The 26,835-nt window shown below is 34.9% G+C and overlaps 1 protein-coding gene and 1 pseudogene across 1 annotated transcript; both read left to right on the forward strand.

Annotated features, from left to right (window-relative positions):
- The first annotated feature begins 7,162 nt into the window (after positions 1–7,162).
- LOC141831238 (histidine biosynthesis bifunctional protein hisIE, chloroplastic-like) lies at positions 7,163–9,890 on the forward strand (annotated as a pseudogene).
- A 1,609-nt stretch (positions 9,891–11,499) lies between these two features.
- On the forward strand, positions 11,500–23,879 carry LOC141831267 (uncharacterized). The gene is made up of 7 exons (XM_074718674.1): positions 11,500–11,555; positions 17,414–17,492; positions 17,582–17,705; positions 17,775–17,941; positions 21,931–21,982; positions 22,427–22,478; positions 23,447–23,879. The coding sequence occupies exons 2-7, from the start codon at positions 17,459–17,461 to the stop codon at positions 23,576–23,578; spliced, it is 561 nt and encodes a 186-aa protein (XP_074574775.1). The 5' UTR covers positions 11,500–11,555; positions 17,414–17,458; the 3' UTR covers positions 23,579–23,879.
- Positions 23,880–26,835: the final 2,956 nt, after the last annotated feature.

Consider the following 26,835-nt stretch of genomic DNA (forward strand, 5'->3'; position numbering starts at 1 on the left):
ATTTATTAATTTATTGAATTATTTTATTAAAATAATTATTTTAATGAATTATTTTATTAAAATAAAATTAATAAATTATTTTATTAAAATATATATATATATATATTACATTTAAAAAAATAAAATTAATGAATTATATTTATTAATTTAATGCATTATTTTATTAAAATAATTATTTTAATGAGTTATTTTATTAAAATAAAATTAATGAATTATATTTATTAATTTAATAAATTATTTTATTAAAAATATATAAATTTATTTTAAATTTTAAAAAATAAAATTAACAAATAATATTTATTAATTTAATGAATTATTTTATTAAAATAATTATTTTAATAAATTATTTTATTAAAATATATAAATTTATTTTAAATTTAAAAAAATATAAATAAATTATATTTAATTTTTTATATATTATCAATTTATAATCATCATTAATATTATTAATATTAATATTATTAATATTAATATTATTAATATTAATATTATTAATTTAATTTATTTTAAAAATAAATTAAATCAATGGTAATTTAGTAATGTTTTACAAAAAAGCTGCTTGTCACAATAAACTCTCGTCATAAATTTGTGACGGGAATCTACACCGTTGAATTTTAAAGTTAAGATTAAATTTAGATCGTAGATTGAATAGGGTGATTGTGATGATCTAGATTTAATCTTCTATTTTAAAATCGAATGGTCTAGATTCCCGTCACAAATTTGTGACGGGAATCTGTTGCGACAAGTATCCCAACTGTTTAATAGTTATATAATAGATTAATTGATAATCATATAATCAAGATTTTATATTTATACAAATGAAATTAAGCCAAATCATAATGGACTGGATTTGCTGAGACGGAAAGTTTGCTATGGGTATCACCCATGGAAATGGGTTGAAAAACTCTAGCATTGCTATAAACATTAGCTGGAACTAGCCGGCATCTTCTTTTTCATTCTTGAAGATTAAGCTCCACAATATTTTCTGAGCCTTTCAATTTCTTGTTTTTTAAAAATATTTTGGTCCCATTTTTTTTTTTTGGATTTTCAAAATAGACGATATGTCTCAATTAAATGACACTTTCCCAACCTTACTAAATTCCAACTGACAAAAAAAAATCGCAAAATGAGTTTTAACTTTTTTTTATAATAGGTTGGATTTAGTTTTCTAATTTTTTTATTTACTAAATTAATTTTAATATATTTTTTTAAAATTTTGTCTGACTTATAACTTTGACAGTGAGAAACAAAATAAAACTATGGACCCATAACGAAGTTAATGCAGAAATTTATGCCGTAAAATTTTCAATTTGGATTTGTATATTTGCCAATATTTTTTAGGATTAATTACTAAAATACCATATTCTTTCTATTTTTTTTTTCAAAAAAAATTATTATATATTTAAAAAAGTAACCATAACTTTAAAAAATTCTTATCGTATATTTTAAAAAATAATTAATCTAATTTGTTGATGTCTCACGTCACCCGCCTTCCTCGCGGACTTGGCGTGCCAAGTCGTTTGTGAATTCAATAAAACGATCAACGCGGTCCAACAGAACCCTCGCCGTCTCCTCGCTTCTCTCTTCCCAGAATTGCGGCTTTGGCTCGGCCTCTCCGCGTAGCTCGCAAGTTTTTCCTTTTGCCATCTGTTCCTCGCGCTGAGATTCCCAACCCTAACCTCCTCAATCTCCTATTTCCCCCTTCAATCATAGTCGCCTCCGGTCGCTCGCCCGCGAAGGATACACGTCGATGTTTGTATTGGAAATCCGACTCCGGTCGCCGTTGCCGCTCCTAATTTCTTCCTTTCCCGGTGGATTTTCAATTGCGGGATTGTATTCTTAGGGGAGGTGCGGGATCACGAATTTGAAAGTCTTTTTAACGATCAAAAGAATGTCGAGGTCAGTTCTACTTCGTATTAGTTGTTTAGAAGAAAAATTGCAAGTCTAGGATTTGGACTCCGTGATTTTATGTTTTCTTTGAAGAAGACGCCCTTGTGGAAGAATAATTTATGCTTCCTTGCTCCGTCATCGTTGCGACTTTTCTATTGTTGTGTATTCACTTTTTTGTTAGAGCTGCAAACAAATTTCTCGTTGATGTGATTTACCTAAAAATATATTTTTTTCCCCATGAAAAAAGATAATTGTGATGGCATTAGCCACCTCTGCTCCATATAAAACAGGGGCTTTGAACATTTAGTTAAAGTACTCTAGGTTACATTCACCTTGGGCTTTAACTTTTATGTCTTTCCTAAAATAAAGAGAAAGACAATGTAGAGTAAGTATGGATTTCTGCCTTCAAAGCCTGTTATGCTAACTATTGCAATTAGTGGATGGGTGATTGCTAATAGATATTTCGTTGCTTCTTCAGATAGTTTTTAGTTGCGTGTTTCTCTATTTTATTTGACCCTTCATAGCATGGTTTTTGCTCCATATTCATGACTGCCTTTTCTCTGTAGTTATTACAAACTGCATAGCACCAAGATATTTATCCCACCATGACCGATACCATTCTGCCGTACAAACTCGCCTGTGTTTATTAACTTTCTTTCACTGTATATTTGCATTTCATTAGTTAGCACTTGAGTTGGTAAATACATATGTGAAATTAGCACACAATGCCAAGTAGTCCGTACTCTCAATGATCTAGACAAAAGTTATGGTTAGGCAATACTAATGTGCCTAACAAAAAGGTTTGTAGGGGTTCTATAATATGGATGATGCATATTCCTTCTCCTATATTGACAATTTGATGCAAGAATGAGATTCTAGCAATGAACTCTGATGGTAATCAAATAATATTTTGTTTGATATCTACATTGTTGTCTGTCAACATGCTCTTCTATTTTGGACATTCTTATTCTTGGCTCTGGAATTAAGTTCCTCTCTCCGATCGAATTATAATCAGTATTCAAGTATTCTAGGCATTCTTATTCTTAGCTGTGGGATCGAGTTTTTCTCTCCAGTCGGATTACTATCGATACTTAGGCATTATGAGCATTATTCTTATTATCTTCATGGTTGTGGGATAGAGGTACTCTTCCCGATCGGATTATAATCGTATTCTGGGCATTCTTATGCTTATTACCTTCATGGTCATAGGAATGAGCTCATCTCTCTAGTCGGACAATTATAATTGGTGTTTAGGTATTCCGGACATTCTTATTCTTGGGCGTGGGATTGAGCTTCTCTTCCTGATCGGATTATAATCGATATTCAAATATTCTAGACATTCTTATGCTTATTATATTTATGGTCGTGGGATCGAGCTCCTCTCCCTGGTCTGATGATTATTAGCATTCACATATTCTGGGCAAGTTTAAAATATCAAACCGTGCTGAGATTTCAATCCCGATCGGAATGATATAGTTTTGGTATCGTATCGTGTCGTACCGGTATAGTTTCGATATTTTTAAAATATAAAATATATTAACTAAAAATAAAACAATTAATCTAAATATTTAAAATAAAATATTTTTTTAAAAAATAATAGGATAATTTTAAGAGGATTTAATTAAGCCTATTTAAATTACTCCAATTATAGGTAGAAGTTGATTGTTAAAACCTAAGTTAAAAAAAAATCCACGCGATCGCGACTGGTGCACGCGCGGGTTGCGCGATTCGAACGACCGAGGCCCGCGCGGCCCGAGCGATGCCTCTGGAGATGTTGTCAAACCTCCATCCTGGCTGGAATGCTGTACTGGTGCCAGCCCGTTGGTCGAGTGATTTTCTCTCCGATCATATTATAGTCGGTTCTTAGGCATTCAGAACATTCTTCTTATTATCTTCATGGTCGTAGGATCAAACTCCTCTCTCGGTTGGATTATAATTTTAGGTATTTTTGGTATTCTTATGCTTACTATCTTCATGGTTGTGGAATTGAGCTCCTTGCCCCGATCGGATTATAATCGGTATTCAAGTATTTCGGGCATTCTTATGCTTGGCCGATTGGATTATAATTGTTATTCGGAATTCTTATGCTTATTATTTTCATGGCCGTGGGATCAAGCTCCTCTCTCCGATCAGATTATAATCTGTAGTCAAGTATTCTAGGCATTCTTATATTTATTATCTTCATGGCAATGTGATAGAGCTCCTCTCCTTGGTAGGATTATAATCAGTATTTAGTATTTTGTGCATTATTATTCTTTGATTGAGTATTTGCTCGTTATATTTCTCTTTAGTTCTACCTTTTGTTTGGTTTTCATTGCCTTGTTGTTACTAGTGTTTATTTTTCACTTTTGGCACTATGTCTAGTTGAATGCCATTGAACCTAACTTCTTATGCCAATTATTAATTTCTTATTTGATTAATTTTCTCAATTAATTTTCTAAGATGATGCATGCATAGTCAGTGACATAGAGAGTTAACATGAGGCACAAATATCATTTCTATCATCTGTTGAACTGTTGGTGAAATGTTTGCTTCTTATCGCACCTTTTTTAAAACCTTTTTAAAAACCTTTGTTCTCTTTTCCTTACGACAATGATGACATCGAATATCAATACATCTGGATGTATGATGGATCTGAAAGAACGTGCTTTGACAATTGTACTTGAGCATTTAAAGCCATCTAGAGTGATTAAAGGTATTTTTTCGGACTTATATCTCTTAAAAACCCAATCTCAACTCTATTTGATTTCTATCCTACTTTGTTGCCTTCAGAATTTTCTCTACAGGAGTGATTGTTGGTGGATGGAAAGCTAGTATTAAATGTTGGCAATGAGTCTAGACTTGGCAGTAAGATGACATCAATGTTGTGATCTTCTCCCTAGTTGTCAGACAATGCTTACTTTTGATATTATTGTTTTGCTAGAGAAATGTTTCGACAAGGGCTTTCAAACCCGACCCCATCGATTTGGCTGATTGCAAGTACAATATCCTATTTTTCTTTTCATCAGTCTCTAATTTACTTATTTTCATTTTCATTTTTTTTTTATTTTTTGATATTGTTCTTAGAACATTTGTCTATCAAGTGATTTGTCATTTAAGTAACTTCAATGCTTCATTGTTCATAAGATGGAAAACTTATTGGGCAGAAAATAGATGAAACTACTGTAAATAGTGCCTTGAAGAAGTCACTTGAGAACTATACCAAGTGGTGCAAGTATTTTGCCCTTCAGCCAATATGGAAGGACTATACACTTTTTTGTGTGACTATCTTCTTGCTATTATTTTATATATTTTCCTTTACTAGGTTTGTTTGACTGATTTTTTGTTGAATTTTCTACGGCATGGATAACCTTAGCAGGGAAAAGAAGTTATTGTATGTTAGTTTATTTCTTGATATGAGGAGAAGCTGCCAACATTAGGTTCCTTCCAGAATGTTTATGTTAAATATTTCATTGTGTAAGTTGATGCAATCAATTACAAGTTATTCTTGTAAGAAATACAGCGTCACTAGTAACAAAATCATTGTGTTTTCATGCTCAACCTGTCTCTAGCAACTTAATTTAAGTTTGTCTATAATTCTTCTATGTTCATGTTGGATGCATTAGTTTTTCATCTGATTCATCTTGGAATCAATATTAACTCTTTGTACAAGTAGAAGTTGGAGCCCTGAGTCTCCTTGCACCATTGGTTGATTGCATGGATCTTTTCACTATTAAGTAAACTAAGGGTCATATATTTCGCTTCCATGAAAGTTGTCTCTTTATTTATTCTAGACTAAAATAAATGAATAATCACATAGTCAAATTAATTGACATTTTTCCTCTTATCTCTATTTTAGTCTACATGTCTACTTTCACATATTTTTGTCAAATTGGATATGACCCTGTTCATTAAGGCTACTTATGCTTAATGGGTGTTTTATTTAAAGATTAATATATAATGTCATTAAGTTGTTTATCTACTAACCCTTTCTTCTTTCACTCATCTCCATTACACCATTAACACTGGTTGGCTCCCCTCTATGCAACATTGTTGTTGTCTTGTCGAAATCCTCCATGCTCACCCACTTCGAACCAACCTCCTCCCATAACACTTGCATTCTTGTATGCTAGTAAAGGACTGTGCTCACAAGCTCTCACTGTTTGGCAGATCTTGGTCAAAAATTATTATACTGGATTGTTGAAAGATCATGCTAGTCTAACGAAGAATGAATCCTTAGATTCTTCTGCGGATTCAAGTTCTAGTCCAGTGATTGCTGCAAATGAAGCTTCATAGCTACTTCAAGAATCATCCGACGAAGATCTTATATTGGAACATCTTGAATGGGTTGCTATATTTGACAATGTGCTGAAAGTTATAGTCTATAATGCTGGGCTTTTTGAGTTGTTTCTTAACAAATTGTTGGTTGTTGCTATCTTAGATTGCAGATATTGATCAGGAGCTTGCAATTGAAGTCTTAACATTAGAGTCAATCAACTTTTGCTTGGTATTTTCATGCTTAAACAAACTGATTTTCAATTGTTTATTTTGTAGTTGCAATTAGTTTAGCTTCTCCTTAACCTCACCCTAGGAAATGAAATTGTGATTCTATCTGTAAAACCAAAGTCAGATATTTTTATATTATCTCGAATATAGGCTTTGAAGTGTGAATAGTTTTTTTGACAACCCAAAAGCGTGAGAATATTCATGTCAGTACAACAGTCCAATATTCAGGTCATTTAGTAAACATCTTATACACTCTATGAACACATTGGGTGTTTGCAATGGGTCCATGTCACTTTCATAAAATCTTGATGTCTAATTTATGTTTGATATTTATTGCATAAACATGGTCATTGAAGATTGGGTTGGAGAGATTATACAACCTCAAGTCAGTGATCGAACTTAACATTGCCCGAAAATATTTGAATAAAACATGATTAAATAACCACCATGACCATTGATTACTTGTTTCTGTAGTATAGTCCCAGTAGTTTCAAGCAAATTGGATCGCCATTTCATTTCTCTTGTGAAATTTTGTGCTAATTAACTATAACAAATAAAGTGCAGATCTTTTGTGATGATGAAATATTTAGATTTAATCATGCAAAAGTGTGAGCACATTGAAATGAACACCAAGAAATGTCTAGAATGACCTTTAATGCATTTGGATTAACATGTGTTTCTTTCGTGTTATAACAAATTCGTCTTATTGTTTTTTCCTAATAAAAATGTGATTCTTAGTTTTTTTTTTCTAATTAACATGAATTGCTCAAGTAGAAACACTATTAGACAGTGTCAAATGGGATAGCAAAGGTTAGCAGTTGCTATTGCACAAAACGTGGACACTGGATCTATTTTGATGCAGGGGTTTGCGAACAAAGAAGCACTCGCAGTTACCATTGTGTCTCGAAAGGCAACTTTCTACAGTAGATCAAGGTCAACCTTGTGGACGAATTTTTCTTGATTGTGATCATGATTCAGTAAGCTTCTAGAAGATAATATAGTGTTGTGTTTGATCAAATATTTTGATGCATTACTTTTACTACCTTTGTTTAGATCATATACCTTGGGAAGCCTGTTGGACCAACCTCCTATACTGGAGAGAGACCTGTTACTATTCATCAGTATATGATCTTTTGGGTGATCAAAAGGTTTGTAATCTGGACATTTCTCAAACTTCTTAATATCTTCTTTCTGCTATGCTTCTTGGTTAGTTTATCTACATCATTGTTTACAGTCCATCCAAGATCATCTAGCATCTACAACCTTATACTCACTGGAGGCTACAATTTCGCAATGCAAGGATGAAATCAACTCATTGAAAAATGGAAAACCATCATGGATGAAGAAGTTGCTTCTTGACAACGGGTTATTTTGCTCCAAAGTCAGGTGTGTGTCTTCATTACTGTCACATACAACTCATGCAGAACTGGGAATTATTTTGTGTATTGTAGTTGATATAATTTTCCAGTTGATGTTGGGTTTGTTGGACCTCGGAGATATATTGTTCTGACAATCTGTCAAAAGACAAGGGTCCTAATATAGTGAGATTTAACTCACTCTAAATTTATGCTCGTGTATGGTTGACTCTGATGAGATTTAGCAAATTGATGAGTTTTTAATAACTTTGATATCCATATAATAGCAGTTTAACAATGGAGAATTTTGAGTAAGTGCAAACTTTACTACTTGTTTTGGGTGGTACAACTTATCTTCTTATTCATGTCTTTCCAAACTATTGTCTGCTATATGGAAAGATGGTACTTGTTCGAGCCAAGATTGGTAAATCCAGAGTTAGTGAGTATTCTTCACAAATTGACGTGATATACTCCACTCGATAAGAGCTCGACCATGTTTGTTCTATAAACATAAAAAAGCCTTGTAGAACCATTAAGCTTGGGCAATAAGCCAAACATGAACTTAGCAAATTTTGACTTGTGAAAGAATGTTCATAAATTGTTCATTAATAGAACTTGTGAACATTTCATGAACAATGCTAGTCCACATCTTGTCTGTATGCATGTTAAAGATTGAATACAGTATTTTCTATATGCTTGAGGTATTATATGTATGTTAATTTTATTTTTTTACATGTTTACTAATACATAATATCTTTGTTTGAATTTTTCAATATTAATTGTAAACGTCCTTGTTTAATTAATGGCATTTGGCCTGTGCTATGGTGATTTACAATATTGCATATGCCCACATATCCATATGCAAGCTTATACTAATTTAATCTTCAATTATCACTACAGATAAACTATTAAAAAAAAGGATCATGCATAATGTCGTGCGAACATAATGAATCAACAAAATAAGAAGGTAAAACATACCTTAGTCAAAGGTGATATGATATGTAGAACAATGATGTATATTGATTTAGAATAATAAGACTGCACTTTGATCAATCTTGATGTAGATCTAATTATAAATTTTTTTAATTTTCAATTAAGGTTCTTTAACAAATGATGGGTTCCAAATTATTTTGTCTATGATAGAAACCAATAAATCACAATTTGGTTATGAATGAATCACAACTTGGTTTAGGCAAGAAGAGTGAGGAACATTAAAAAATAATAATAATAAAATGAGATTATTATGATTGAGGATAGTCTGTGAATTTGATAGTTGGTAAATTGAATCAATTAGAGTTGAAGCCGTGAATGATAAATGAACCATAGAAAAGTTTATTCAATATCATTAAGATGTTTCTTGTATCTTTTAATTATGGCCTCCTTAAGAGTTAGAGCTTGATGAAGATGAGATCTTGTTTGATTTGTTAAAACTATCGCTTAATTCACTTTGTTGGTCTTAGCTAATACTTTACAAGTTAAATAGACCATTACGGTATTTTGGATCCTATGCTTTCAGAGAAAAGGCCTCAGAACTTGTCAAAACGTTGCTTTAAAATAAAGACAAGACTCCAACTGCATCTGTGATGGCAGATCTGCTATACCATGAATAGTATTGCTCAAGCTTAAGGATGTAAAAATGGAAGAGGTCCTTGAAGTCCTTAGAAAAAGATTCTATCTGTCGGGCATTGAGGAAAAGAGTAGCCGAAAGAGGTCTACCAACCAAAGCTGAATCAATGGCTAAGCCAGGTACAACGATCCAAGCTCAAACATGACAATCTTTATCATTAATTATATTTCTTGAAGTAATAAATATTATGTATGGACATTCAAGCAACAAAAGGATTTGGGATGCTACAGAGTCAGGATACCTGTCCAAAAAGCATCAAGAAGTCCAAATTGATTGAACTTCCCATCATCTCCTATGTGGCTTATCTTTAGCTTCATCTAGGGCACAGGACCCATCACTTTTTTCTTGAGGTGGCCACTCAAAACTGCTTTTGTCCTCGACCACTCCTCGGAGTTGGCACTGCACATGAAGGTGCAAACTTCATCAATGTTGATTTTCAGGACTCTTCTCTTTTGTTCCCCCTGATGGTTTCTCTGATGGTCTCCAAGTGTTGTTTCTCCATTTGCATTCCCTGATTCCTTGATGAGACTCGTTGATGCAGTTTTTGCAATAAGGGATTCCCTGATTCTTCGCTGTTGTTCTGCCATTTTGTATCAGATTTTGATTTTCACTTTGCAAGGCATGATTGGTTTTGATTTTGTGTATGTTGCCAGCCATTTGAAAACAAGTGGATAAGATCATCCTCGTCTGGAGCTACAAATCTAACTACTACACAAGCTCAAACTCAGTCCAAATGTAACTACTACACAAGCTCAAACTCAGTCCTGAGCATCAGATCACAAGTATGTTTCCATGGCAACATATGATTAATTTGGTCTTTTGCTTCTGCTAGCATAGGAAAAATTTTAGAGGTTTTCTTTTCTTTTATTATCAATAGGTGCAGAGATCCTGGATCTTGCAAAAAACAAATAATTGAAGATTTTAAGAATAAAGCCTCTTTGGAAACTTACTTGTTATGGGCATCACAAGTAGTAAGTTATTTTAAACTCATATGTACCTGATAATACCTAGTAAGCTTTCTCACGATGCATTAATGCACAACCACAAATCATGTAGACCTTTTGATGCTTGTATATACTGTTCGATGTTCTCTTCTTGTTTTCCTTTTTTGTTTTTTGGGATTTAGGAGTATGTGCCCAACCACATTTGTTTCTTATATTTTAATGAATTTGTGACTTAGTAGCTTGGTTCTTGTGGATGAATTATGTAGATATATTTGTATCCGAATAACATGTGATGTGACACTATGCTTTATTCATTATCATGCTTAGCCATGGCATTCTTGAAACTATATGGATACATGTATACGACAATTATAAGCCACCATAAATAATAGAAACCACAATTTTGTTGTAGTTATTGATGTTGACCATTAAATTTCATTAGCATCACTTGATAAAAAAAATGGGAAGAAAAAAGGTTTGAAAATTTGCTATTCTAGAATTTGCACTGTTAATAATAATTTAACATGATATGATACATAATATTTACAAAATTTCTAAATTGGATTCAAATAACACCGTATTATTGCCCTTCATTTTTACAATTCCTGTTGATGTGCATAGTGATTCACAAATTGCGGTTATTGATAGCAGATCTTGGATTATTATATGTTCTAGATTAGTTTAACCAAATAAAGAATCCGTTGCAATTTCCATCCATGTAATAGGTAAGTAGTTGGATAATGCATTTGCACATTGAGGTACTGAAGATAGTTTAACAACTTAAAAATTATGTATATATATGTAGAGGGCACTGTTACACTATCTGAATCAACCACTGCTGATCTTGAGAAGTGTTCCCAGAATCTGCTAGATGAGACTTCTCAAAGTGGACCTGAGGGAATTGATATTAATGATTTGACAGAGAAAAAAGAACATCAAGGTCACCACGTGGGGGATGCTCTGTACCACTGAAACTTTAAAAGATCCACTGGTAATTTGTTTTACATATGCTGTCTATTTGTATTCACTGAAGTCGGTGATGGAGGTTTGCTGGTCTTAAACATATGTCTTTTAATTATCCTTTACTGTTTTGTTACCTGAATCTAATAGTACATCTTGTAATCATTAGGGAAATAACAATTTTACCTGTAAGGCGAACCTATTCCAAAAGATTTATTGGTCAATGCCTTTGAAGGTTGATGATATGATATCTGGATTGGTGCTCCTATATGAGATTGGAACTATTGAGATAAGGTAAAAGGCCAGTATATTGTTTTCATTCATTACTGATAGGTGTCTTGATTGAACTAGTAATATGTCATTTAAGGTTTGGATTTTCAGCTTAACTTCTTTTACTTCTTCAATTTTGCCTAGTATGGAAATTAAAACAGAAACCACTTTGATGTCCATTCTTATCTGAGAGGACCATGAGGGTCTCTAATGATGGGAACATTGCTTTGGTATGTCTACACAACCAGCGAACTTTAAACTCGTGATTTGAATAACTTTATTTACCACTTCTTGAAAAAAAATTTAAATTTTTTGATAGTTTGCCCAGGTATTGTCTGTAAAAAATGACAGAAATACTATGATACTATGATTAATCTTGAGCTCACGGAGTGTTAGCACCTCCCTTTGCATCGATTCATCTACATCGACCCTTTGTTGAACTCTAGCATGCCAAGTTAGCTTCTTGAATCCTACTTCTCTTATTCCTTTTGTCCAACACTAGTGTTGTTCGTCCTCTCCTTTCCCCTTCTCTTCTTTCTACACCTCTAGCACTGACAACACTACTTCAAGCTGCTTGAAAACCAAAAATTATATACAAGATATGCCAAGTTCTTTACCTAATATTCTGGATAAGATATAGACTAAAACCCTAAGATACAAAATCAACATCTCCTACTGCCACTTGCTTGCGGAAGAATGTTATCACAAAGAAAGGGAAAGTAGTTTCAATTCCTTCAATGAATAGAAATAGATCCAAAAAGATCTAATTAACAGTGTTATTCCAGGCATTCCTTACATTCTTACTTCATGGCCGTGGGATCGAGCTACTCTCCCCGGTCGAATTATAATCAATATTTAGATATTCTGGGTATTCTTATTCTTATTATTTTCACGTCCATGGAATCCAGCTCCTCTCTAGTCGGATTATAATCGATGTTTAGGTATTAGGGGCATTTTTATTCTTAGTCATAGGATCGAGCTCCACTTTCTGATCGGATTATAATTGATATTCAAGTATTCTAGACATTCATATGTTTATTATCTTTATGATCGTGGGATCGAGCTCCTCTCCCCAGTTGGATTGTAATCGATATTCAAGTATTCCGGGCATTCTTATTATTAGGATTGAGTTTCTTTCTCCCAGTACAAAAAAAACACTGTTTTAGCAACGAAATTTTGCAACAAAAAAAAATCGTTGCAAATTTGCAACTAATTTTGCAACAAAAAAAATATTCGTTACAAATTTGTGTCGAAATTAGCAACGAAAAATACTTCGTTGCCAAAATAGCAACGAAATATTTTCGTCGTAAAATTCGTTGCAAAAATTATTTTCGTTGTAAAATTCGTCGCTGAATTTCCAACGAATAAAAAGTTCGTTGCAGATTGGCGACAAAGAAATTTTTTGTCGCTAAATATAATAAAATAGCGACGAATCACAAATTCGTCGCCAATCCGCGACGATTATTTTTCGTCGCCGATTGGCGACGAACATATTCGTCGCCAATTGGCAACGAATTACTTTTCATCGCGAATCGGCGATGAAAATTAATCGTCACTGATTGGCGACGAATTTGTTCATCGCCAATCAGCGACGAAAAGCAATTCGTCGCCAATCGGCTACAAAAAGTAATTCGTCGCCAATTGGCGACGAATTTAGTGACGAAATTAAGTTCGTCGCAAAATTATCAACCTCAATATATATCTTCATTTATAACTGATATTTAATAGAATAACACATACACACATGGACAACTTTTTTCTTTTACAATGTCGTACCAGATTTTATTAATTATTTTTTCTGAATAGGTTGGGGTCAGTCGAGTGCTATAATCAAACGAATGACGTAATTACACATCTTAATTAGCTTATTTTGCTATATAAAAAAGGAAATCTAACTGGTTATATACTGAACGGTATATACGCTATTAGTAGAGGAGAGGATAGCCAAGATTCGTTAAAAAATAGTGGAAAATGTATTTTAAACATGATTAGTCAACATTTGGCGACGAATCCATATTCGTCACCAAATTCGTCGCTATTTGGCAAGAAGTAATATTTTCGTTGCAGATTGGCGACGAATCAAATTTTCGTTGCCAATTAGCAACGAAAATAAATTCGTTGCCAAAATGTCGACAATTTTTAAGATAAATGCCCTCTTCATAGCGAAAATATAATTTTTTTGGTTTTTTTCCATATCTTTCATGTTGTAGGCAGTTCGTCGACGTGAGAATTATATCCATATATGATTTTTAATATTTATTTTGGCCGATATAGGAAAAGAATGGTTGCATACTAATCTTGGATTCAGATCTCCAAAAGCTTCAATCCTATTTATAGATTATGTTTGTTTATTGTGAAGTTATTTCTTGGATTCAACCCATTATAAAGAGATCATAACAAAGTTGTCAAATAAAGTAACATAATTTTTAAAAAATAGTATAACATTACCAAATTTTGCATTTCAGCTCCTTATTTCATTTGTCAAGATAGTTAAGAAATGGACACCAGATGAATTGTGTTATCTTTTCTGAATTAATGTTAGTAAATAATAAATGAAGTTTCTAACTGGTTGTATACTGATCGATATATACGCTATTGGTAAAGGAAATAATATTTAAGATTTGTAAAAAAAAAGTATTTGTGGGTTGAATATGAAGTGGAGTTTGATGATGTAGGATCGAGTGCACGTGAGAGGGGGGGTGAATCACGTGCTATTTAAAAAACCGTTCGTTTAAAACCAAAGTTAGACAATTTAAACTTTGAAAAGCGTGCAGCAGAAAATAAGAAATACAGAGTGGGAAATAAACACAGGAGAACACAGAATGTTTTTACTTCGTTCGGAGCCTTCGGCGACTCCTACTCGAAGGCCCAGGTTCCTTGAACCTTTACGTTGGGCAATCCACTAAAATCCTCAACCGGTGAAACCCCCGGTTGAGTGATCCGATACAAGGTAGGAAGTGTGACACCCCCACACTCCCTAATAATTAAGTATGAAAAAAATTAATAAACAGTTCGTTACCCAACACAGATAGAATATCTGAATCAACTCGGATGTTGGGGTCAGTCTTCCTACAGCGGTCGAACGAAGTAGAGTCAGAGCTTCGACTACAACAGGGAGACACGGAAGTAGCAGCACAAGATCTTTGAGCGTGAGAATTCTGTTGAAGCTTAGATGATGAACCACACGGCTTTGCACCATTCCCTTTTATAGGAATATAAGGCTTATCCAAGATCCGAAATTGCTGCTTCATCATCTGCATCGACGCTTAGCTGAAGAATGGAGATTTTATCCTTTAACGTGTCAATCAACAGGAGCTTTTAACGTGGCAAAAAAGATTAGAAACAAAACTTTTATCCTTAACCGTGGCAATGAAAACCACTAAAAATGTAAACATGCATTTTATCCTTTAACGTACGTGGCAATAGCAAAAAAGGTATTATATATATATATATATATATATATATATATATATATATATATATATATATTTAAAGGAATTAGATCTTTATGATAATTTATAATTTGATTGGTATAAATTAATTTTCAGATTTAGCACAATTTATTTGAACTAAGATAAAGTTTAAAGTTAATTAGATCCTGTCTCCCAGACCAGGATCTAACCAGGACTCAACTTAGATCACCCCAGTGGGTCTAAGTTGGACCGCGCCTAAAGTCCAAAATTGGACTCGTCCTCACTGGTTCGCTCCTCCAGTGACTTACCTCACTTACCTTGTGCAGCTCTACTTGACTTCTTAACCCACCAGGACTTCCTGCCAAGGCTCAACCACCCTGGTCTTTCTGCCAAGTCTCAACCAACTTGGTCTTCGGCCAGTTGTCAGGCTCTGCGGACCCAACTGGACTTCCTGCCAGGGCTCAACCACCCTGGACTTCAGCCTGGTGTCTGGTTCTAAGTCTTTCGACCCTGCACACTTATTAAAGAGGTTAAACCCACAACAAACCTAACTTTAACTTATTTGTCATTCATCAAAACTTGAGTTTGACCGTTAGTGCAAATTGCACCAACAGATGATAGTAAAGTTGGCGACGAAAATAAATTCGTTGCCAAATTCGTCGCCAATTGGTAACGAAAATCATTTTCGTTGCCAAATAGCAACGAAAATGATTTTCGTCGCAGATCTGCGACGAAATGGTTTGTCGCAAATCTGCGACGAAAATCATTTTCGTTGCAAATCTTTAATCGATCACCGAATCGATTGCCAAACATTCTGTAAAAACCGAGATGTTTTGCAAAGTTGACGACGAAAATAAATTCGTTGCCAAATTCGTCGCCAATTGGCAACAAAAACTATGTTCGTTGCTAAATAGCAACGAATTGATTTTCGTCGCAGATCTGCGACGAATCTATTTGTCGCAGATTTGCGACGAAAATCATTTTCGTTGCAAATATGTAATCGATCACCGAATCGATTACCAAACATTCTGTGAAATATGAGATATCCCACAGAACCCACCGTAATCGATCGGGTGATCGATTACGGACTTAGGTAATCGATTATTTGATTGATTACAGGGCAAGCTTTACTGAGGAACGAATTTACGTCATTTAATCGATCATTTGATCGATTAAATAGAGTCGTAATCGATCATCTGATCGATTAACCCATTAGGAAATCTGCGACAAAAAAGTTTTCGTTGCAAAAAATTATCCCAAAATTTTTGCCCGGGATAATTTTTGCCCAAAATTTTTTCAATTGGCGATGAAAAGTTGAAATCGTCGCCAATTTGGCGACGAAAAATTTAATTCGTCGCCAATTTGGCGACGAAACGTTTAATTCGTAGCAAATTTGGCGACGAACTAGTTTTCAATTGGTAGAAATCAATTGGTTGAGTTTCCAATTAAAACTAAATTAATATTTTGTTTTCTTTTCATTAATATATTTATTTTGGATTTGGACTTTGTTTTCAGTATTTTGCTTGAAGAAACAAGAATAACTTCATCCTAGTACTTGACTTTTGTTCTTGAGATTGCACTATCTTAGAAATATATATAATAGAATAAAGACTTAGATGGTTTCCTTAGTTGTAAAATTTTCTCTTTAGATCTGCATAACCAATTAGCTTTATGTGATCGGGAATGATCATTGATAAAGGAGAATCTTAGTGACAAATGCTTATTAGGATAACTATTGACATGATCATTGGTTAAGTGACCAGGTAACTTCATTATCACTGTTAATCATTCGGGAGTATACTCCATGTATGTCAAATGAAGAATGAAGTTGTGATGTGCAATAATCGTAGAAAATCAAATATAGAAAGAATGCATTTCTGGCAATCTCTCCATCTGGGTTGTCTTGAATTTTAGTGGATAAATTGAATGTTTTATTTTGATTTTCATTTTGGTCTTTATAGAGGAATTTTCGTTTGCATTCATGTATGCTTTTTTGTTGTTGCTTAACATGGTAACCTATAGTTTGACCTAAAAAAACCAATATAACCAACAACATTTATTAATTGCAGCCTAATTTCAAATAATATTTGATTATCATAATAATTTTGTGTTCAACAGTCACAATTCTTTCTTTTATACATTTTGGCTGCTCTTAGGAAGGATTACTTTGAGTGGATTCTTCCTGATATCATCAGAAATTGTTATCACCAAAAGTCTTTTGTTCGTGATTAGCATTTGACACTTTTAAAGGCAAATTTCAGGTTTCTTTGTTTTTTTCATTCTCATTAATCAATTCAATACAACACTTTTTAACTCTAATTTCTCATTGATGACACAATATTTGTCAAGATCCTTGGGCGTCATCTTTCAGAACTATTTACAAGTGGTTCTACTTGCAATTTTGGATGGTATGTTGATTATATTAGTCATAAATTTGTACATTTATCTGATGCTTAGCTTCTCCTTCAGGGCTCGCTGATGAAAATGAATCGGTTCGTGATTCTACGCTAAGTGATGGCCATGTCTTTGTTGAGCATTATGCGACAACGTTTGTTTCTAAACATTTTTACTTTCATCCTTATTCTATTTCTTTTTAAATTTTAATTGGGTATTACAATTTTACTTCCACTTTTTTAGGGGGAGGGGATTATCAAACTGGATCTTTACCTTTGTTGTTACCTGTTGTGGAGGATGACATTTTTAGTGATAACTGGCTATACGAGAAAGCTCTATTGAACTTCTTGGTGATTTTCTTTTTAAGGTCTTTATCTATTAGATTTTTGTGAATTATCTTAGGGATCTTTGTGCATAAGGGCTTATGGCTTTACAGGTTGCTGGAACCTCTGGAAAAGCAGTTCTTGAGGGTGGGAGTGTTGACGAAGGTGCAAGTACAGAGGCACATGGTCGTGCAATTATTGAGGTACTTGGGCATAAGGAGCGCAAAGAGCATGGGAGATTCTACAAACAACTTATTCCGGCCAAGACCAAGTGAAAAAGGTATGCTTACAATCTCTACAAGTAGATTTTGAAAAATTAGAGATGAAAGATAATGAAAAAGTTTTAGAGTACTTTACACGAACTATTTCTATTGTGAATCAAATGGAGAAATCATGGAGACCCCAAGGGTGGTGGAAAAAATCTTACGAAGCCTATCAAGTAAATTTGATCATGTGGTAGTCGCTATTGAAGAATCACAAGATCTTTCCCTAATGTCCTTGGAAAGTTTACAAGGAAGATTGAAAGCTCATAAGGTTAGAATCCGTCAACGAAGTCCTCTTATTCTTCTTCAAATCAAGATTTGAAATCCCAGTTCACATCCACAGGAGACCTGTCTCTTATCATGGACGTGGAAGAGGTCAAAATCAAAGAAGAGGTGGAAGATTTTCTTACCAATAGTCACAAGAAAAAGGGAACAAAGAGTCTCAAAAGGAGGAGAAATAATTTTCTTACAATTTTCAAAGAGGAAGAGGGCATGGGAATTACAAAGGTACAAAACCTTATATTCAATGTCATTATTGTCATAAGCCAGGATATAGAATAAATGATTGTTGGGAAAAATATCCGAAGAAAATATGTGAAGCTGGCTTAGTATATGAAAATAAACTTCAAAATTCTGAAACTTTACTGATTGCTAGTGATGGAAATATTGAAAATATTTGGTTCTTGGATAACGATGCAAGTCGACATATGACTGGTAATAAAAGTTTATTTTCAACCCTTGTAGAAGCTAACCATGGGTAGGTAACTATTAGAGATGCTAAGTCCTACAAAAATTGAAGGAGTAGGAGAAATCTCTTAGTATTCAAAGAAGCAACAAATTGTAGTACTCTCAACTACCGAAGTTGAATACATAGCAGCTTCTTCAGCAGGATGTCAAACTTTATGGTTACAGGAAATTCTTGAAAGTCTCAAATGCAAGCAAAATAATCCAATGATATTATATTGTGATAATCATTCTACAATTTCTGTATCAAAGGATCCAATATTGCATGGAAGAACAAATCACATTCACTTGTGATTTCATTTCCTAAGAAAACTTGTTAATGAAGGTGAAATCTACCTAGAGTATTGTCCTAGTAATGAACAACTTGTTGATATTTTCACAAAGCCGGTTGGAGGATCTATATTTTCAAAGAATCTTGAAGTTCTAGGAGTAAGAAGCACATTTGGTTTATGGGAAAATTGGATACAAAAGAAGGAGAAAAAGACATTTATAAAATAGCTAAAGTGAGAGAGAGGAAGACAAAAGATATTAGTCAAATAAGATGTATTAAAGATGAATGCAATAGGGTATTAGTAAATGATGGAGAAATAAAAGAGCGGTGGAAGAGGTATTTTCATCAACTTTTTAATGAAGGTGTAGGTGATCAACTTAACTTAGGTAATTTAAGTAGGTCAAATGAGTATAGAAATTTAAATTTTTACCGTAGAATTCAAATTTCAGAAGTAGAACAAGCTTTAAACGGAATGAAAAATGGAAAAGCCGTTGGACCAGATGATATCCCGATAGAGGTATGGAAGTGCCTAGGGAAACAAGGTATTGAATGACTTACAAAATTATTTAACATGATATTGAAAACAAAGAAAATGTCAGATCAATGGAGAGTAAGTACTCTAATTCCCTTATATAAGAATAAGGGGGACGTACAAAATTGTGCAAATTATAGGGGCATTAAATTATTGAGTCATATCATGAAACTTTGGGAAAGAGTAATAGAAAAACGATTAAGGAAAGAGACTATGGTCACCGAAAATCAATTTGAGTTTATGCCTGGTAGGTCGACAATAGAAGCTATACATCTTCTCAGGCAACTAATTGAAAAGTATCGGGGGCAAAAGCAAGATCTATATATGATATTTGTTGATTTAGAAAAAGCTTATGATAGAGTCCCAAGGGAAATTATATGGAGAATTCTAGAAAAGAGGGGTGTTAGCGTAGTATATATTGACCTAACTAAGGATATGTATGAGGAAGTAACGACTAGAGTGAAAACTTCAGGCGGATTAACTGAAGCATTTCCAATAAAGATAGGGTTACATCAAGGGTCAGCTCTAAGTCCTTATCTTTTTACACTAATCATGGATGAACTTACTGGACACATTCAAGATACCGTACCATGGTGCATGTTGTTTGCAGATGATATTGTATTGGTAGATGAGACACGTGAGGGAGTAAATGCTAAATTAGAATCTTGGCGAGAAACACTAGAAGAGAAATGTTTTAGGCTTAGTAGAGTAAAGACAGAATATATGAAATTTAAGTTTAGCAATATTGAACGTAATGAGATAAGTATTAAAATAGGAGATGATGAGTTGTCTGGAACTGAGAGTTTTAAATATTTAGGATCATTTTTGCAAGTCGATGGAGGGATTGAGAGAGATGTCTTACATAGAATACAAACAGGATGGTTGAAGTGGAGGAGAGCATCAGATGTTTTATGTGATAGTAAAGTGCCTCTAAAACTTAAGGAAAGTTCTATAAAACGGCAGTTAGACCTGCCATGTTATATGGCGCTGAATGTTGGGCTATGACTCGAGCACATGAGCAAAAGATGAGAGTTGCGGAGATGAGGATGTTAAGATGGATGTGTGGACATACGAAGATGGACAGAATAAGAAATGAGAGCATTAGAGAGAAAGTTGGAGTTGCATCTATTGAGGAAAAACTCCGTGAGACACGTTAAAGGTGGTACGGACATGTACTTAGACGACCGGTAAATGCTCCAGTTAGGCGGTGTGAAACTATGACAAATACGCATATCAAACGAGGGCGAGGTAGACCAAAAAATACTTGGTTAGCAACAATAAAACAAGATAAAATTTATTTAAATATAAATGATGATATAATAGGAGATAGAACTCAATGGCGTAAAAGGATCCATATAGCTGACCCCACTTAGTGGGATAAGGCTTGGTTGTTGTTGTTGTTGTTGTTGTATTATTGGTTAAACCAACTTCAAGAATCAAATTACAAATTTATTTCAAATGTCTCTTCTACTCCTACAAGAAGTGAAGTCCAATTTCATCTCAAGTACCTCTTCATGGATTCATTAGTTAATGCATTTAATGTTTTTAATGCCTTGTTGATTTTCATGTCCTCCAAAACTCTATAAATATGGAGTGTTAAGTTTGCAATATAGAGAGTTGTAGCAACAAGAAGTCCAATTACAAAGAAATCCTATTTGCTTCGTAATCTTCTCTTTTGTCCTTTTTCTTGTTTCCTACTTTTTCTTCCTTCAGAAACACTATTCAACTAAAATTCCACTTTCATCCCCATCTATTTTCATTACTGTTAAATGTTTTTTTGTCAGTTTGATTACTCATGTTTGGGCAATATAGGATTGTTTGGTCAACAGCCAATACAACCAACTGGAAACTTTCCAAATCCAAGTGTTTCTTCATTTAACTTTGTTGTAAGGTCTGCTAGGTCTTCGTCTCCCTAGAATTTTTGTGGCACAAATAGTCAGCAACTCAATTTTGTTAGTAGGGCTGGTACCCCTTCAAATGATGATGAGTAAGTTTGTGCATTTTATCTGCATTACTAGCATTGCACATAGGACATTGCTCCTGTGTAATTCTTTAACCACTTAGCTTGGTAATTTATTAGAATTCAATGCATGAGGAATATTATGTTTGCCATCTTTTTTTCTCCATCTGACCTTACGTATGATATGTTTGAGGCCTCTTTACCTATTATTTACTATGCATTATCTGAACTAGGAGTCAATTTAGGTAGATGTCATTTCCAATATTGGAATGATACCTTGAAAGGTAACTTTAATTGAAGGAGAATAGATATAATAATCACATTACTTGCTTGCTCGTTGGTATTCTTTAGAAACATGAAAAATAGGAGATGACCATTGTAGATTGAGTTCACAACTAAAAATGAATGCAAATATTTTTATATGGGCACAGAGTAATCTACCAGTAGTACATACTACTTCTACAGGGCATGCTAACATTAAAATAACCGATCATTGCAGATCTTCTGAACAAGGGTAGTCTGCTACTCAGTCTTTGCATGGGATTTAAATGGTATATTCTTCACTCTTACTTCCAAAAGTAGACCCTGGCACCATATCTATAGGACACATAATACCCAATACCTAAATACCCATTGTATGGCTAAATCCATAGTACATTTAACTAGCTATTAATAGTAATAATGCAATGATAATTCTAATATATGGTCTATTATTCTGACTCGTTTTAGATTTACTCAGCTAGTAGTCTAGCTATTGAGATTTAGAGTACACATAAATTTCCTAAAACTCAGTACCTTACAAAGAAATAAGGTAATTAACTATAAATACAGATAATCATACAATGTTCCCAATTGGTGATCAAGTTGTTGGAGTTATTTATATTCATATCATTGGTACTTCGATTATTTCGATGCTTTTAATCAAGTTCATATGAAGTGCCATTCAAATTATAGTAATTATCGTTCAATTTGTCTACTTAGATTTCTTGACACAGGTTTGAGGTTGATGATAGTATTTGGAGAAAGGAAGAATGGAAGATAGGAGAGGTATTTGTTGGAAATGATTTCTGAAATGCCCTAGATTTCCATTTTTTTTAATTTTTAATTTTTAGTTTAATGTTAAGGATAGTGATTGAGTTGCCATTGTGCCTTAGCATAACTTTGGCTTAATCTATGCGACTAACATATTTGTTAATCTAGAAAACTTTGTTCAAGTTCTACAAAAATCTATAGTGCATTTGGTCCATAGAAATAGTGATTCTATTCCTATTCCAGATGAATGTGTTCCTATTTTGGTTGCAAAAATAAACTTGGAACATGGAACTGTAATTCCTAAGATAATTATTTGTTACTTTCTTCTAAGAATAACTATGCTTTCTATGCTTCATTTTTCTAAAATTATTAAAAATATATTTAGTTTAAACAGGCAAATTAGGTTGAATAGGTTGAGTTGACTAGTCAAGCTGATCAAACTAGATTTCTGAATTGATTGGTCAATCTGGACATGTAGATTGAATTTGTTGTGATAGTTGGTTTGGTTGAGTTGAGTGGGCTTAAATGGTTTCGATTGTCTAGACAAATCTATCGTATTGAGCAGTTCAAATGGTCCTGATAGGCTTCAGCCAGTCTAAACATGCCAATCAAGTCATAAGCTAGGTAGGTCGAGCTGAATGAGTCAATTAGGCGAATGGACTAGTCAATCCAATAGGGAGGACCACTCAGTCAGTAACCAGTGTGATTGAGTTGGTTGAGGGTACATTGGATTCATCACATTGTGCAAATTGTGTGAGCTAGACGAGATGAACAAAGAATTTCATGAAGAAATGCCTAAAAGAATATTTATTCCTTCCATGTCCATGATTCCCTAATAATAGCTATTCAATTCCTTGTCTATTGCATTCAGTAAGTTAGATAATTTTTTTGTGCCAATGTTGATCTTTTGTACCTTCTAGTCGAATATGGCATTGGTTTCTCATATAGTTTATGTCTCCAGATTCCTGAAAGACCACTTCCAGCCGGAGTATGTTGATAGTATCACTACTACGGAGGAAATGAAGATTTGCTTATCCTCATGGGTTCAACAGATGCATTCTCTGCCAAATGCTGCTTTGACGAAGATGCGGGAGGGTGTTCACTTTCCAAGTTAATGCGATAAGCATCAGGCATCAAAAATGTGATCTTTGGAACTCTTTGCTTCATCAAACTCTTTTGAGGCTATGCTCCTTTCAAGCTGAAGTTCTTTGCATAAAAAAACCAAGCTGCTCATGAAGAACCTCTGTTGAGTGGATTGGAGGGTATATTGAATTTGATTCTGATACACAAGGTTTTGAATCCATTTCTAGGTTTTATGCCCTCTATTCTGATGCACAAAGTTCTGAAGAACCTCTATTTGTAAGTTTTCTGTCTCTATTTTTATTTTCTTGATTTATTATTGTAATTATATAGATTTGATGCAAAATTAGATATCTTTTGTTAAAAAAATAAGTTATCTTTAGGATTATCTCCTTTTTTATGTGTGGGCGCATGCCCATTTTGCCAATTTAACATTTAGATGGACACTACTTGCACGTACGAACTAAAGCTCCAAGAACACTTGCATTAGTTCCCAATGGCATGCTAGCTAAGACAACAGAAGCACCATCCAGTTAATCCTGCACTACCAAGACAAAATCTATCAGACATGCAAAATGTTTCAAGCTTGGTTTGATTTGGTAATTTTATTACAATAGTACAGTCGTGCATCCACAATCGGCTAAAAATGTGATTCTCTCAGGCTTTATTATTCCTTCCTATAATATTACCTCAACTTATTAATGACTTCCATTGTCACAATAGGGTTAGCATATGGAAGTAAATGGAAGACTAAGTCATCACAGTACGTGTAGGTATCAAATAAATACATAGGCAGAATTGATGATGGTGTCACGCTTTGCATATCTCTATCCACGGCCTCCTCCAAGCGCCAATCATCCATAGCATCCAACCATCAGAAAGAACTTGCCCATCGCTCCAAGGCTAGCAAGCCCCGGGAGCTGCACACTTTGAGCAAGTGGTCAGCTATCAACGGATTTGGCGTATCTTTACCGTAGCCGTTACTACGAACTAGATAGGCCATGTCGATGGACCTATTCACCCTCATAGGCTTTTTAGTAAAGCCTCAGCCATCAACAGATTTGGGACGTCTTTACCGCGAGCCGTTTGCTGCGGACTAGATGGATCTAGAAAGGTGGATTCATGCACCTCAAAATATTTTTTTTTACACTACAAATATGTATGTATGGAAATGTCCTATATATGTAAATGCGGATACATATGCTAATATGGATACATAATGAGTCATGCTCAAGTATGTGTGTTAAGCTAATGACTAATGCTGGCTAATGATCACTCCATGCAGCATGTATGAATGTAAAAATATGAATATACATTATGCAATGAAATATGCATGGCATGTATCCAATACCAAAGACGTCATCCTCCGCTATGACCTACTTCTGCCTCAGCTCTTGATCTGTGTAAATGCCCAATGCTCGATATACGTGTGTTTGTACCCACCGAATGAGCGCCAGCTCGTCTAGTCGCCTCCCCTCATGCATGTTGTGGTTACGGGCACCCCATATGTACCAGAGTAGCTAAAGCTATGTGTCACACCAAAGTGGTAGTGGAAGTCCTCCAATATTGCCATCTGAATGCCCTCAGTGTACTCCGGTATGTAGTCATCTCCGACCTCATGTGCAACCATGCCCGTATTCGCCTCCACAAGCGACTGGTAGTCTCGCATTGGAAGAAAACATGCTCCATAGTCTCCTCCTCCTAGTGACAGAAGGTGCACAGCCTATCCAGTAAGTAATCCTGTGGGGCGCGCACTGGCAGTCTCCCTCGTGCTACTAACCACAATGTGAAAGCATAATTCGGTTGAATAGAGCAGTGCCAGACTGTCCTTGTCCATGACTGTCTCAGCCTGACACCTCGGAAGTGATCATTTGCTCGCTGGACACCCCCTTGCCGCTGCTGAAACCATGAAGATAGGAGCTGTTGTGCCGCTGCTGAGCTCCCTACCATCTCTAGAAGTCAATCTCGGATGTGGAGTAGCTGCTTAAGGAGTGGGGAGTCACTATGCGCTGCTGTCCACTCCCATAGCCCCACCCGCTGTAAATACCTATGATGTATCCATCTGATCCACAGGGCGTCTTGTCTGTCCTGAATGTGCCATAGAACCTTGGCCAGTAAGGCAAGGTTCCAGGCCCGTAAGTCCCTCAGGCCAAGACCACCCTCTGCCCTCGGCCGACATAGCTCTGTCCATGCGATGAGGGAACGCTGAGTAGTCCACATAAATGTCCTACAGATCCTATGTATGCGATCGATAACCCCACTAGGTATGGGCAACATGGACATCCAATAACACTCTATACCATGAAGAACTGAAGTCACCAACTGCGCCTTCCCTGCATATGACAAAGTAGCCCTAGGTCATGAGGTGACTTTCCTCGTCAGAGCATCCAGTAGAGACCATAGTCTGAAATCCTGAGCTTTTGAGATGCGATGGGGATCCCCAGATATCTGAAAGGCATCTCCCCCATCTGGAAGCCTGTAATGTCCAGCAAACGGTCTCGAGTAATGCTGTCTACCCGGCCATGTATTTGCAAGATTTGGCTAAGTTGGCTGTGAGCCCTGCCATCTGAGTGAACTGTCGCATACACTCTACTAGTTGTGTGATAGAAGATACATCTCCTCGTGAAAGTAGTAGCAGATCATCAGCATATACCAGATGTGCAATCCGGAGAGGCTCACACATGGGGTGAAAGTGAAAGTCTGACCGTCGCATACATCTGTTAAGTGTCTGTGAGAAATACTCCATGCAAATACCAAAAAGATATGAGGATAGTGGGTCCCCCTGCCGTAGGCCTCTCCCGCCTTGAAAGAATCCATGCAGGTTACCATTTATCACTACCGAGAAAGATATCGTGGTGATGCACTCTCGGATCTATGTGATGAAGATGGTAGGAAAATGTAGGGCTGAGAGAACATCCTGCAAGAAATCTCAATGTACTGAGTCAAAGGCCTTCTAGAGATCCACCTTCAAGGTACATCGTGGTGAGATGCGCTTCCTGGTATATCATCGTAAATGCTCTTGCGCTAGGTGGATAGTATCAGTGATAAGACAACCTTTGACAAACGCTGTCTGTGTTGGGTGCAGGAGAAGATTAGTCACCTTGACTAATCTGCTGATAAGGAGCTTAAAGATCACCTTGTAGAAAACAGTGCAATAGAAAATAAACCTATATTGGAAGATGCTAAATTGTCATGTGTTGAGGATACTGCATGTTAGCCTTTTTTAAATGTATACATATTTATATACCTATATTGAAACACACCAGAAAATAAAAAACTTTAGAACCTCTTT

This window comes from Curcuma longa, chromosome 6, assembly GCF_044706935.1.
Source record: "Curcuma longa cultivar G26 ecotype Majalengka, Jawa Barat chromosome 6, ITB_CL_G26_1.1, whole genome shotgun sequence".
NCBI classification, from domain to species: Eukaryota; Viridiplantae; Streptophyta; class Magnoliopsida; order Zingiberales; family Zingiberaceae; genus Curcuma; species Curcuma longa.

Coding starts and splice junctions, on each gene's coding strand:
- LOC141831267 (XM_074718674.1), top strand. CDS start 17,459: ATGGCCATGTCTTTGTTGAGCATTATGCGACAAC. Junction 17,942..21,930: donor GCCAAGACCAAGTGAAAAAG/GTATGCTTACAA, acceptor CGATCATTGCAG/ATCTTCTGAACAAGGGTAGT. Junction 22,479..23,446: donor AAGAATGGAAGATAGGAGAG/GTATTTGTTGGA, acceptor GACCACTTCCAG/CCGGAGTATGTTGATAGTAT.